The sequence below is a fragment of the Perognathus longimembris genome, chromosome 16 (genome assembly GCF_023159225.1).
Source record: "Perognathus longimembris pacificus isolate PPM17 chromosome 16, ASM2315922v1, whole genome shotgun sequence".
NCBI classification, from domain to species: domain Eukaryota; kingdom Metazoa; phylum Chordata; class Mammalia; order Rodentia; family Heteromyidae; genus Perognathus; species Perognathus longimembris.
This window is the reverse complement of record NC_063176.1, coordinates 3,460,185-3,472,554: the sequence shown is the minus strand read 5'-3', so window position 1 is coordinate 3,472,554 and position 12,370 is coordinate 3,460,185. Positions and strand designations below refer to the sequence as shown.

The window sequence follows — 12,370 nt, the reverse complement described above, 5'->3', positions numbered from 1 at the left end:
CCTTTCTTCCTTTCCCCAAAGGAATGCAAGTTCAATTTTAGGGGTTTTTGTTTGTTTGCTGGACCTGGGCACTGCCCCCGGGCTTTTGTGCTCAAGGCTGGTGCTCTGAGACCACTTATGCTATAGCTCTACTGCCAGCTTTTTTTGTAGTTTTAGTGGAAATAAGTCTCACAGACTTTCCTACCTGGGCTGGCTTCAAACCATAATCCTCAGATCTCAGCTTCCTGAGTAGCCAGGATTACAGGCATGAGCCACCAACATTTGGCCCATTTTAAGACTTTCATTCCACCTTATTGACACTGGATATCTTACTGCTACACACATTTATAATGTCCTGGGCATTGGCTTGGAAAGGCAATCCTCTCATGTGGACAAAATGCATTGAAGGCGTAGTTCCAAAATCCACAGCCTCTGGAAGCTTTTCTGACATCTCTTTAGGTGATTCTGAGAGGTGAAACAAAAACACTGTTAAAGAAACAAAAGCTTCAAATCTATGGACACAATATAATCAGGTATGATCTTGTGGCAAAACCTTCAACGCACCTTTAACCAATCAATACGTAATTGCAAATCCCTCCCCTAACTTATTAACAAGTATTATCTGAACACCCACATGCATTCAGTGCCTCACAACATTACCAAGTCAAAAACATATCTTTTTGGAACAAGAGGGAAAGTGGTCTTGAACTAAAACTATAAAGCAAAGGAAACTTTCAAAGCTATAGGTACTAGAACAAACAACAAAACAAAACCACCACTCAGGTAATGGAAAACCCTACAGTACTATACTTAAAAGCATCCTAAATACTGCTAAAGAATTAGAAATCAAGAGAAAAAACTAAATGCAGAAATGAACAAATCTTTAGCCAGTATCTTTGCTCTGTACTGAAATCTTTTTTTTTTTTTGGCCAGTCCTGGGCCTTGGACTCGACTCAGGGCCTGAGCACTGTCCCTGGCTTCATTTTGCTCAAGGCTAGCACTCTGCCACTTGAGTCACAGCGCCACTTCTGGCCATTTTCTGTATATGTGGTGCTGGGGAATCGAACCCAGGGCCTCATGTATACGAGGCTAGCTCTCTTCCCACTAGGCCATATCCCCAGCCCTGTACTGAAATCTTATCCTACTTACAATGGTGACATTTTACTTCCTTTTTTCCCCTACATTTTTAGGGTAGAAAAATAATAAATTTAAAAGCCTAATCAGACAATGCAATGGCTGCCTATAATTCTAGTTACTCAGGAGACTGAGAACTGAAAATTGTAGTTCAAAGCCAGCCCAGACAGGGAAGTCCATGGGACTCTTACCACCAATTAATCAGCAAAAGGACAGAAGTGGAGCTGTAGCTCAAATAGTAGAGCACAAGCCTTGAGCAAAAAGTTTAGCGCCAGTGTCTACGCCCTAAATTCAAGCCCCAGGTTCAACACAAAACAAACAAAAAACAAAATACCTAACAGCCAAGCCTTTCTCCACATACAGTCATTCCATGTATATTCTATAATCAAAGACATGAAATACTTAACCCAATTCCTTTGTCCTGCAATCTCTGTTTCAGAAAACACGACAACACAGCTGACCACCATCAAAAACATACAAGGTAAGACCCCCAAGAGCTCTTGAGAAGAGGCCAGGACCTTACCCATCTCCTTCTCACTTTCAAAAGCAGTCATAGGTCGAATATCCTCATTTACTTCATGTTCTTCAAATACCATTTCTGGCTCAGTTATGTACTTGGTAGTAGGAGAAGATGCCATTTTCTTTCCCTTATGAGAGCCAACATGTGTTCGCACTTCATTCCTTCTGCTTGGAAAAATCTCTATGTATCTGTCAAAGCAAAAATGAAGAGGCACAATTGTTGCTGGGTACCTTTACACTGAACTTTTCAAAAATATTTAGGTACATATTACATTTTAAAATATTTAAAATTATCAGGTATATATTTCCACAGCTTATGAAATCCAAAAATAACAGGGAAAACTAAAATTGGATATAGATTTTTAAGTATTCTCGACAGGTCAATAAATTAATCTTTTTTGCCTTAAGTAGTTTTACCTCGGGTAAGTTTGCTCAATACACTTTCTTTTTTTCCCCCTGGTACCAGGGTTGAACTCAGGCCTTGAGTTTACTCAGGTTGTTGCTAAGCTGGTGTTCTAAGTCACTTGAGTCACTCATTATTTTGGAGATGGAGTCTCTTAGACTTTTCTGCCTGGGCTTGCCACAAACTGCAGTTCTCTCAAACTCAGTCTTGTGAACAGCTAAGATGACAGCAATGAGCTGCAGGTGTGCAACGCATTTTACTCACACCCATTTTCACAATACCGTTTATTGTTTCTCTTCAAAAGAACAACTATGCTAACGTTAATTGTGCAGCTAAGAGACGTTCTGATAATACAGTTAGGTTGCTTGTCCTCACGGTTCTCCATCTTGAGCCAAGTCCCTAGGGTGACTGTATTGGGAGATTTTCTGTGGAAGCTTAAGAGATGGGGCCCTGCCGCGGGGAAGAGATACTGATCCTGCCCGGCGCCGGCGGCTCACGCCTGTGATCCTCGCCACGCAGGAGGCTGAGACGTCAGGACCGCTGTTCAAAGCCAGCCCGGGAAAGTCTGCGAGACGCTTCTTATCTCTAAATAACCACCCGAACACAGGAAGTGGCACTGAGGCTCGGAGTGGCGGAGCGCTAGCCTTGAGCTGAAGAGCTCAGGGACAGCGCCCAGGCCCAGAGTTCAACACCACCACTGACCAAATTTAAAAAAGTAATATTGGTCTTCTGAAATCAGCACAGGACAGTAACTCTGACCCTAATCTCTGAGACACTCTACTTTCAGTTCTAAACCATGCTTTTGTCGTTCCTTTTTGCTTGGACCAGAGTTTAAACTCAAAGTTTGCTCTAGCAGCTTGTTTACTGCACGCTACCGGTTCTGCCATGCCTCCAGCTCAGCCCTTTTTGCTGGTTGTATTTCTGGAGACGGAGTCTCATGGATTGTTCTGCCAGATCTCAGCCTACTGAGCAGCTAGGGTTACAGACCTAAGGCAATTTGCTCGGCCCTGAGATGTGATTTCTTATCCCCATGCTCGAAACCTGCTTCTGGCATGTCACTTGCCAAACTCTGTGCCACACTGTCTGGACTTTCAAATATAAATCTATTTCTTCACAAATAGCCTGGACCAAGCATTTGTTAAAGCAAAATAAATACAGACTAATATGGCTGATGAACATTCTTTCCAAGATTTGTATATACTGTGAGTGTGATTCTACACAGTGAAACCCTGTCTCAAAAAAAAGAGCTAAATTTTAATTCTAACCTGTCACTGATATTATAGTGGCAGCAGGACCATTTTATCAAATCCAAGCTTCTTTTTCTCATCACTACTTTCCCCCAAATCATCCACATTTACAAACCTTACAAAGATGAAAACTCGGGGCTGGGAATATGGCCTAGTGGTAAAGTGCTTGCCTCGTATACATGAAGCCCTGGGTTCGATTCCCCAGCACCACATATATAGAAAATGGCCAGAAGTGGCACTGTGGCTCAAGTGGCAGAGTGCTAGCCTTGAGCAAAAGGAAGCCAGGGACAGTGCTCAGGCCCTGAGTTCAAGGCCCAGGACTGGCCACAAAAAAAACAAAAAAAAAAACACAAAAAAAAAAGATGAAAACTCCATGTAGAGTATTTTGCCTACCATGCAAGAGGTTCTAAGTTCAATCTCCCAAGCCCCAAGGAGACGAGGGGGAAGAAAGGTTAATGAGCGCTACTTCTTTAAAAAGATTTCCAAGTACAGGGAAGAGGTGGTACTTGCCAATAATCCTGGCACTAGGGAGGCAAGGGCAGAAAGACTACAAATTAGAGGCCAGATGGGGCTACAACTCCGTAATCAGACGCTGCTCAAGTATACTGGTGTAGGAATGGTTTTTTTGAAAGTGACAAGACCAGCCATTTAAAATAGGACAATGCTCTGGTTTAACAGAATTAGAGACATACAAATTGTAAAATGTGGCTTGTCTAGATTCTAGTTCAAACAAACCAACTGTTAAAAAGTCATTTGAGGTATACATAAGAAAATGGTGACAGATTTACTAGTTAATAAAATATTGCTAACTCTATTAGATAATGTTTTGACTATGTAAGATAATGTATTCTTTTAGACACACACTGGGCCAGGCATCAGTGGCTAACTGATAATCCTCGCTACTCAAGAGGCTGAGATGTAAGGAGGAATGTTGGAAGCCAGTCCAGCCAGACAAACCCAAGAGATCTTCTCTCCAATGAACCAGCAAAAAGCCGGAGTTAGAGGTGTGGCTCAGGTGGTAGAACAGGAAGAACTCTAGTTCTGAGTGCTGGTGTGGGGCCAAGTGAGAGCTCTACAACCCTGACTTCAAAGTGCTAACAACAGGGGCTGGGGATATAGCCTAGTGGCAAGAGTGCTTGCCTCGTATACATGAGACCCTGGGTTCAATTCCCCAGCACCACATATGCAGAAAATGGCCAGAAGCGGTGCTGTGGCTCAAGTGGCAGAGTGCTAGCCTTGAGCAAGAAGAAGCCAGGGACAGTGCTCAGGCCCTGAGACCAAGCCCCAGGACTGCCAAAAAAAAAAAAAAGTGCTAACAACAGCAACAACTCATACAGAATCGGGGAACGGCATTCAAAGATCAAGGTACAGCCCCCCCGCAAAAAGGCACATACAGAAAAAAAAATACACATATATAAAATGTTAGTTTATGGATGCGAGTGCTGGGCATCTGGAGGCTCGGGAGCTCCTCTCTGGGCTCTGCTGTGTCTGGAGAACTCCCCAGTCTCACCGCAAGGGCGAAGGCCCTGCCGTCGCCGGCGTGCGCCGCACTCACCGGTTGCCCATTTCCTCCCTGTGTTTCAAAAGAGCTCGGGTGGCCATTTCTGGTTCTTCAAACTGCACATAGGCTTCCCCTGTTTTTCTTCTCCCTCTATAGTCCATCACGAAAGTAATGTCTACTATATTCAGTCCTAGGATGAAAAACATGATTACAAAATTTGTGCTGCTCCTGGGAGATTTATTTTTAATCCTTAGAATTAATTAGCACACTCATTCACATACTATCAATATTTGTATGCTGCTTGGCCAATTCCAAAATTAGACCCATGTTTAAAAGAGGAGACAGTTTTTGTTTTTTTGTTGCCAGTCCTGGGCCTTGGACTCAGGGCCTGAGCACTGTCCCTGGCTTCTTCCCGCTCAAGGCTAGCACTCTGCCACCTGAGCCACAGTGCCGCTTCTGGCCGTTTTCTGTATATGTGGTGCTGAGGAATCGAACCCAGGGCTTCATGTATACGAGGTGAGCACTCTACCACAAGGCCACATTCCCAGTCCCAAGGAGACAGTTTTTATGCAGCCAAAAATTAACAATACTTCCTAGTTGTATTTCCAGGATGTTTAGAATCCACACAACTCTCTCTCTCAAGGTTTTGTTTAGGATATTGTTTGTTTTATTACCCAGTATAATATTGTTTTAGGGAACAAAAGGCATTTAGACTAACACTCCTACCAATACTGCATATTTGGCTTGGCCATGGCCAGTGTGTAAAGTCCTAGCTACTCGGGAGGACGAGAGCTGGAGACTCTCAGCTGAAAGCCAGCCCACGCAGAATCATGTGTGATACTCTATCTCCAAACCAACAACGAGCAAGGGTGGAGGTGTAGCTCAAGAATCCGGGCCACGAGCAAGAAAGCAGAGCAGCCAGGAGCCGGGGGCCCACGCCTGTCATCCTAGCTACTCACTCAGGAGGCTGAGATCCAAAGATTGTGGTGGTTCAAAGCCAACCCGTGCAGGAAAGTCCATGAGACTCTTATCGTCAATTAAACCAATATAAAACCCGAAGTGATGCTCTGGCTCAAAGTGGTAAAGCACTACCTGAAGACTTCAGCTCAGGGACAGCCCTACAACAGACCAAAAAACAAGAAGGAAACGAAGAAGGAAGAAAGGAGGAAGGAGGAGGGAGGAGGGAGGAGGGGGAGGAGGAGGAGAGCAGAGCAATAGCTGGAAGCCCTGAGTTCAAGCACAAAAGAAAAAACATGTATATTTTATAGCTAGCAATTGAGTAATACTGTGAGGGAAGAGGGGAGACTTGAACTCAGAGACTGGGCGCTGTCACTGAGCAGCTTTTCTGTTTCGCTCAAGGCTAATAACGCTCTATCCCTTGAGCCATAGCTCCACCTCCAGCTTTTTGGTGGTTAATTCGGGATAAGTCTCAGACTTTCCTGCCCAGGGTGGCTTTGAACCATGATCTCCAGATTTCAGCCGCCCAAGCTGCTAGGACTACGAGAGGTGCACGCCACTGTCACCAGCTTAGTATTTTTAAATCATACACTGTCCCAGAAGAATACGGCCACTATCCTAAAAAGGTGTTATTTTTCAACAGTTAAACCCTTATGAGTTATTGTGAAACGACATCCCAAAGGTTTACTTGAAAGACCAAAGCACTTCTGAGGTATAAAAGGAAGAGATAATGGAAGGGAGAGCAAGATATTAGACCCCAAATATGAAATAACTGCAAAGCACCTGCAAAGAAGTCTACAATGTCTTTCTCATTGCAACTGTAAGGAAGTCCTCTCAAACGAACCACACCGTCATTTACCGCAGGCGATGATTTGACCTGCAGGTTCTTCATCAAGGCATCTACATCTTCATTATTTATCTCATAGACTACAAAGGAAAAGCAAAACAGGTGTAAAACTCACATTACAAACCAAGAATTGTCAAGATTCACGCATAATACACCAAGGGTTGCAGTATCCAAGATTTAAACGTTCTAATCTACATGCTCTTCTTCCATGAAAACAGCAAGCAACGTAATTATGAGTATCAGATACAACCCATCTAATCCTCACAACTTTATAATAACCTCATCATTCTCATGTAGAGGTAAGAAGCAGGCGAGGCACTTGTGGTTCACAGTATGCAGGAGCCGAAGATCTGACAGCAGTTCAAAGCCAACCCAGGCAGAAAAGTCAGTAAGACCTCTATTTCCAACTAACCAGCAAAACCAAAAAACCAACCAAAGAGGAGCTGTGGCTCAAGTGCTAAAGTGCCAACCTTGAGTAAGCCAATTAAGGTCTCAAGGCCCTGAGTTCAAGCCCCAGGACCAGCATTAAAAACAATAATAGTAATAATAATAAATGAAACAGTTATCTGTGTTGCATTTTTCACAAGTCATAAGTAAATGGTATTACAATGACCTTACTACTGTTAAAGATCAAATACAAGTTGTCTTGAGATAACATCTAATGTGACATCTCAAAAAGCCAGACTCTAATTTCACATACCTTCCACATACCGCTGGCCCATGTACATCCGGTGCTTTTCTAAGGCTTTCTGCACATCCTGCTCTGACTCCATCTCAATTAAGGCATCTCCCCTTCGTTTCCCATCTCTATTTAAGAGGAAATGTATTCCATTCTCACTATTTCGGATTCTGCAGTCTAAAGATATGAGTAAAGTGAATTAGAAACAGAAATCAAACTCACAGCTCAATTATGCAATTCACTAGACTACAATTTTCCAACAATGCAGGAACCAAAATGTTTATCCTCCATGAATGAAAGAGGACTGTTTGGGAGCTGGGGATATAGCCTAGTGGCAAGAGTGCCTGCCTCGGATACACGAGGCCCTAGGTTCGATTCCCCAGCACCACATATACAGAAAACGGCCAGAAGCGGCGCTGTGGCTCAAGTGGCAGAGTGCTAGCCTTGAGCGGGAAGAAGCCAGGGACAGTGCTCAGGCCCTGAGTCCAAGGCCCAGGACTGGCCAAAAAAAAAAAAAGAAAGAGGACTGTTTGTTGAACAGTAGTGGAAAACAGTGGGAGATATAAAAATTATAAAGAAAATCAAAGTACGTTATATGTGTACATATATGTATGAGAACACCATAGGAAACCTACTAATAACGTTATAAAGTGGGGGGACAAGGACAGGAGATTAAGAATGAGTATGATTCAAAATACATTGTAAGAATATATGTATCACAACAAAATCTCCGTACAATTGCTTCATGCTAATAAAAAGAAACTGTCTATCATTCTTTTTACAGAAATGCCCAGTGACTGAAGTCATCCAAATGCTGAGGTGATAGTATTTATAATGTTCCTAGTATAAAACACAAGCGAGTTGGGAATGTGGCTCAGTGGCAGAGTGCCTGCCTATTATGCATGAAGCCCTGGGTTTGATTACTCAGTACTGCATACACAGAAAAAGCCGGAAGTGGCGCTGTGGCTCAACTGGTAGAGGTCTAGCCTTGAGCACAAAAAGCTCAGGGACAGCAGGCCCTGAGTTCAAACCCCAAAACTGGCAAAAAATAAAACAAAACAAAAAAACCATAAGCAGGGCTGGGGATATGGCCTAGTGGCAAGAGCGCTTGCCTCGTATACGTGAGGCCCTGGGTTCAATTCCCCAGCACCACATATACAGAAAATGGCCAGAAGTGGTGCTGTGGCTCAAGTGGCAGAGTGCTAGCCTTGAGCAAAAAGAAGCCAGGGACAGTGCTCAGGCCCTGAGTTCAAGCCCCAGGACTGGCAAAACAAAAAAAATCCTTTAAAGAAATGAAGTATGGCTGAGTATATTCCTAAGTGTATCTTTGAAATCATATTCATAAAATACCTCCTATATCCCATACAAGTAACTGCTGCTGGGTGAGGTGGCTCAAGCCTGCACTAGCTACTCAGAGGACCAAAGAGATTAGAGGATGAAGGTTAAATGCAAGCCTGGGCACCATGAAAGTGCAAGAGTCTCTATCACAATCCACAGCTGGACAGTGGTGTGCGCCTGTTATCCCGTCTTTGGTGGAAGCACAAATGGGAAGACTGAATGAAGCCCAGGACACTTAGGCCTCCACTGAGACCCTACCTCAAAAACAACCAACACAAAATAGGGAAGGAGGCGTGGCACAAGTGGTAGAGCACCTGCCTAACAAGGTGGAGAATCCGAGGTCAATTACCAGACTACCAAAAAACAAAAAACTACGCTACAATAATTTAACTTTTCCCTCTTTCGTTACATGACATGTCTATACTGTGTATTTCTTATATTGCAAGTCAAAGATATAAATTGCACATGGCTTTACACAATGCTTGATTCACACAATATCATATATATATATTTAAGGTAGCCAACTCGAGTCTATCCTCTAGAAGCCTCTTACGAGGAAAATTTAAATATCATAGTCAGAAGCCAGGCTTCTGGTGCAGCTCATGTGTGTAATCCTAGCTACTCAGGATGGTGAGACCTGAGGACTGAAGTTCGATACTAGCCTAGGTAGGAAAGTCCGTGACAGCCTTATCTCCAATGAATCACCAGAAAGTTGGAAGCTGAGTTGTGAGCATTAGCCTTGAACAAGAAAGGTTCAAGGACAGCACCCAGGCCCTGAGCTTAAGGCTCACAACCAGCACAAAACACAAGAAAGAAAATCACAGATACAAAAGCTAAAAACCACAATATTATATTTGTCTACGTAATCCTCTATTCTAAATGTGCATATTACATAAACCTTAATACCTTATTTCCACTAGTAGTAAGTTTGAGTTTTTGTGATGCATGCATTAAAGCTTCAGAGCAAACTCATTTCATGCCCTGTATTTTTAACATTATTTTTGTGATATTCACAACGTCGTTAAGTCTGTACACCACCAAGAGTAGCTGTCATGTCACATGGTATAAATATAAAACTAGCCAAAATGAGACAATTCTAACCATCAAAAATGGTACCTCCTGCAGAGCTGGACTTTTAGATTCACAGAACTACCTTTCACTCATATGAAATCACATATTTGAGACACACATAATATTTACCTGAGAAAAAGTTAAGTACATCTTCCACAGTGCACGACCAAGGCAATCCTTGCGCTCGAATGAGATAAACATCATCCACTTCCTCCGGTATCTTAGAGGAGCTCAATTCGTACTCAGGCAGTGGTGGAAGGTCTTCCAGGTAGGAAGTTTTGGACTCCTTTCAAGAGAAAAGCAATGTAAAAAGAGTTTTGACCATCGACTTAGGAAATGTTTATTTCTATAGAAAAATGCTCTAGATATTTGTATTATTTCAGAAGTGGGAAAAAACCCTTCATATTTAACATGTCGCATGTTGGCTTCAATTGAACATACTGAGAGCAAGTCAGCGTAATGTAGTAGTTTGGAAGACATAAATTTTACTCTGAGCTTATTTTCGAATTCATCAACTCTGAATTTTACCTAACAGTCGCTTTTTTTTTGTTTTATGACAGGGCCCTGGCTCCATAGCCCCACCATCCTGGAAATACGTGTTTTCGTTCAGGCACTACAAGAAGGGTGCTCTCAATATAACGAATTAAGTAGGTGCACCCTACCACCATTGCACTGCCGTCTAAAGAGCTCCGCCTCTTCAGAGCACACAAGGTAACCCGTTCTAAGGGCTATCACGAAGACACTAAATACTACAGGAATCTAAAACAGAGCCCCACCAACAAGAAAGACTCCAAGCATGACACGGGGGGGGGAGGGGAGGAGAGCGGGAAGGAAATAAAGTCACTCCAGCTTTAAGAAGCGAGGCAATGAATCCTACTTTTCTGAACTGCAGAATACAAACGGGAGCCAAAGATGACTGGCAAAGGGAACCCGGTACCAGAAAGGAGGGGGTCGAGGCGTGTCCTTCCCTGGGTGGGCACAGGAAGTGGGTAGGGGGCCCTAAGGAGGGGGGTCGATCAGATGCAAGGCTGGGCGGGGGGGGGGGGGCTCGGAAAGCCCCATCCCGGGGGACAGCCAGATGAGGCTTCGTTGGGTGAGGGGCTCCGGGAGCCTGGGGTGGACCGGGAGTCCTCCGCTTATGACTAAGCCGAAACGGTCGGGAAGCCGGGAGGGCCGAGCCGGGAACCACGGGGCTGGGGCCTTCACCGTGCACTCGGGGGCCCGGGGGGGGGGGGGGGCCCGCGAGCGCGGGGAGCACGGGGAAGCGGGGAACTAGGTGCTTGTTTTAGGGCAACTTTCCTCCCCCTCCCCCTCCTCCTCGCGGAACCCCGCCGGCACCCCGGGCTCGCGGCGGGCGCCGGCCGGGGTTCGGATCCAGGAGCCCCGCGGCGGGCGGGCTCTCCGGCCTGGCGGTCTCCACGCGTCCAGGGAGAACCACGCGCGCGCGCGCACGCACGCGGACACGCGCGCACGGCACCGCCCCCGAAACGTGAGCGCGCGCTCGCCAGCCAGGGCACCCCCCCCCGACCCCCCTCCCGGCCGCGCGCCGAGGTGACCTTCACGCAGGCCCCCGGGGCCGCCCCGCGGCTCCCCCCCCCCCGCCCTCCCCGCCCGGCGGCCCGGCGGCCCGGTGCGGGGCGCGCCGCACGGATGGCCGGGGCCGGCGGGCGTCGGCAGCCCCGCAACACCTACCATGGGCCCGGCGGGGAGCCACACTTACACTGCCCGACCCGACGGGGAGAGGGGCGACCCACGCCAGGAGGCGAGCCCAGGCCTGGATGGAGCCCGCGGGCCCCCCGTCCCCGCGCCCAATGGCAGGACGCGGGGCGGCGGGGGCGCGGCGCGGCGCGAGAGGCCGAGGCCCGGGCGCGCACGGCGCACGCGCAGGGTTTTCCCCGACGCGCACGGCGCACGCGCAGGGACGCGCGCCCCAGAGTCCCCAGCGCGGTCCACGTACCTGACCGTAAGCCCGCGCCGGGCCCGCGGCGGCGGTGGCGGCCAGCGCCTGCGGCAGCAGCGGGGCGCGCAGGGCCGCGTAGGAGGCGGGCGCAGGCGGAAGGCCCGCCAGCCTCCCGGCGGGCGCAGGCCCGGAGTGAAGGCCCCGCGTCTGGGAAGCGGCGGCGGCCGCGGCGGCCCCGAGCAGCAGCAGCAGGCGGCGCCGGCCCGACACGCCCGAGGGGAAGGAGCCGGCCGCCGAGTAGAAGGGCAGACAGGCGGCGCCGGTGCGCCGGCAGCTGCTGCAGTTACAGCCGCAGCCCCGGAGCAGCGCCCCGAGGACCCAGCGCGTCCCGGCCATGGACTCCGCCGACGACCCGGGCTCTGGAGGCGGCGACTGCCGCGGCCGCGCGAGCGCAGGGGAAGCGCAATCCCGGGCCGGCCGACGGCGTTCGGCACATGCGCCACGGGCGCCGAGGGGGCGGCGGGCGGCGGGCGGGGGAGGGGGAGCGCGCGCGCAGCCCCGCCCTGGCTCCGCCCCTGAGGGGGTTGGGCTATCCGAGGGTGGGCGGGGGCCCGCCCCGCCCTGTCTCCGCCCCCTGGGAGGGCGGGGCGGTCCGAGGGTAGGAGGGGCGCGCGCAGCCCCGCCCTGTCTCCGCCCCCTGAGAGGGCGGGGCTGCCAGAAGGTGGGAGGGGCTCCGCAGCCCCGCCCCTGGGAGGGCGGGGCTACGCGAGGGCGGGAGGAGGCGCGACCCCGTCC

The 12,370-nt window shown here is 48.3% G+C and overlaps 1 protein-coding gene across 3 annotated transcripts in view; it reads right to left on the bottom strand.

Moving 5' to 3' along the window:
- Grsf1 (G-rich RNA sequence binding factor 1) overlaps window positions 1-12,073 on the bottom strand; it is a 41,429-nt gene extending 29,356 nt beyond the window's left edge. For 2 of the 3 annotated variants that reach the window (XM_048364715.1, XM_048364714.1), the window contains exons 1-7: window positions 11,633-12,073; window positions 9,805-9,961; window positions 7,288-7,443; window positions 6,524-6,667; window positions 4,838-4,973; window positions 1,637-1,821; window positions 323-444 (exon numbers count right to left, since the gene is read on the bottom strand). In XM_048364715.1, the coding sequence (XP_048220672.1) occupies window positions 323-444; window positions 1,637-1,821; window positions 4,838-4,973; window positions 6,524-6,667; window positions 7,288-7,443; window positions 9,805-9,961; window positions 11,633-11,971 (1,239 nt within the window). In that variant the 5' untranslated portion in view covers window positions 11,972-12,073. Of the gene's footprint in view, window positions 1-322; window positions 445-1,636; window positions 1,822-4,837; window positions 4,974-6,523; window positions 6,668-7,287; window positions 7,444-9,804; window positions 9,962-11,367; window positions 11,482-11,632 lie in introns of those variants that run through there. The other variant, XM_048364716.1, reaches the window with a different exon arrangement.
- Window positions 12,074-12,370: the final 297 nt, after the last annotated feature.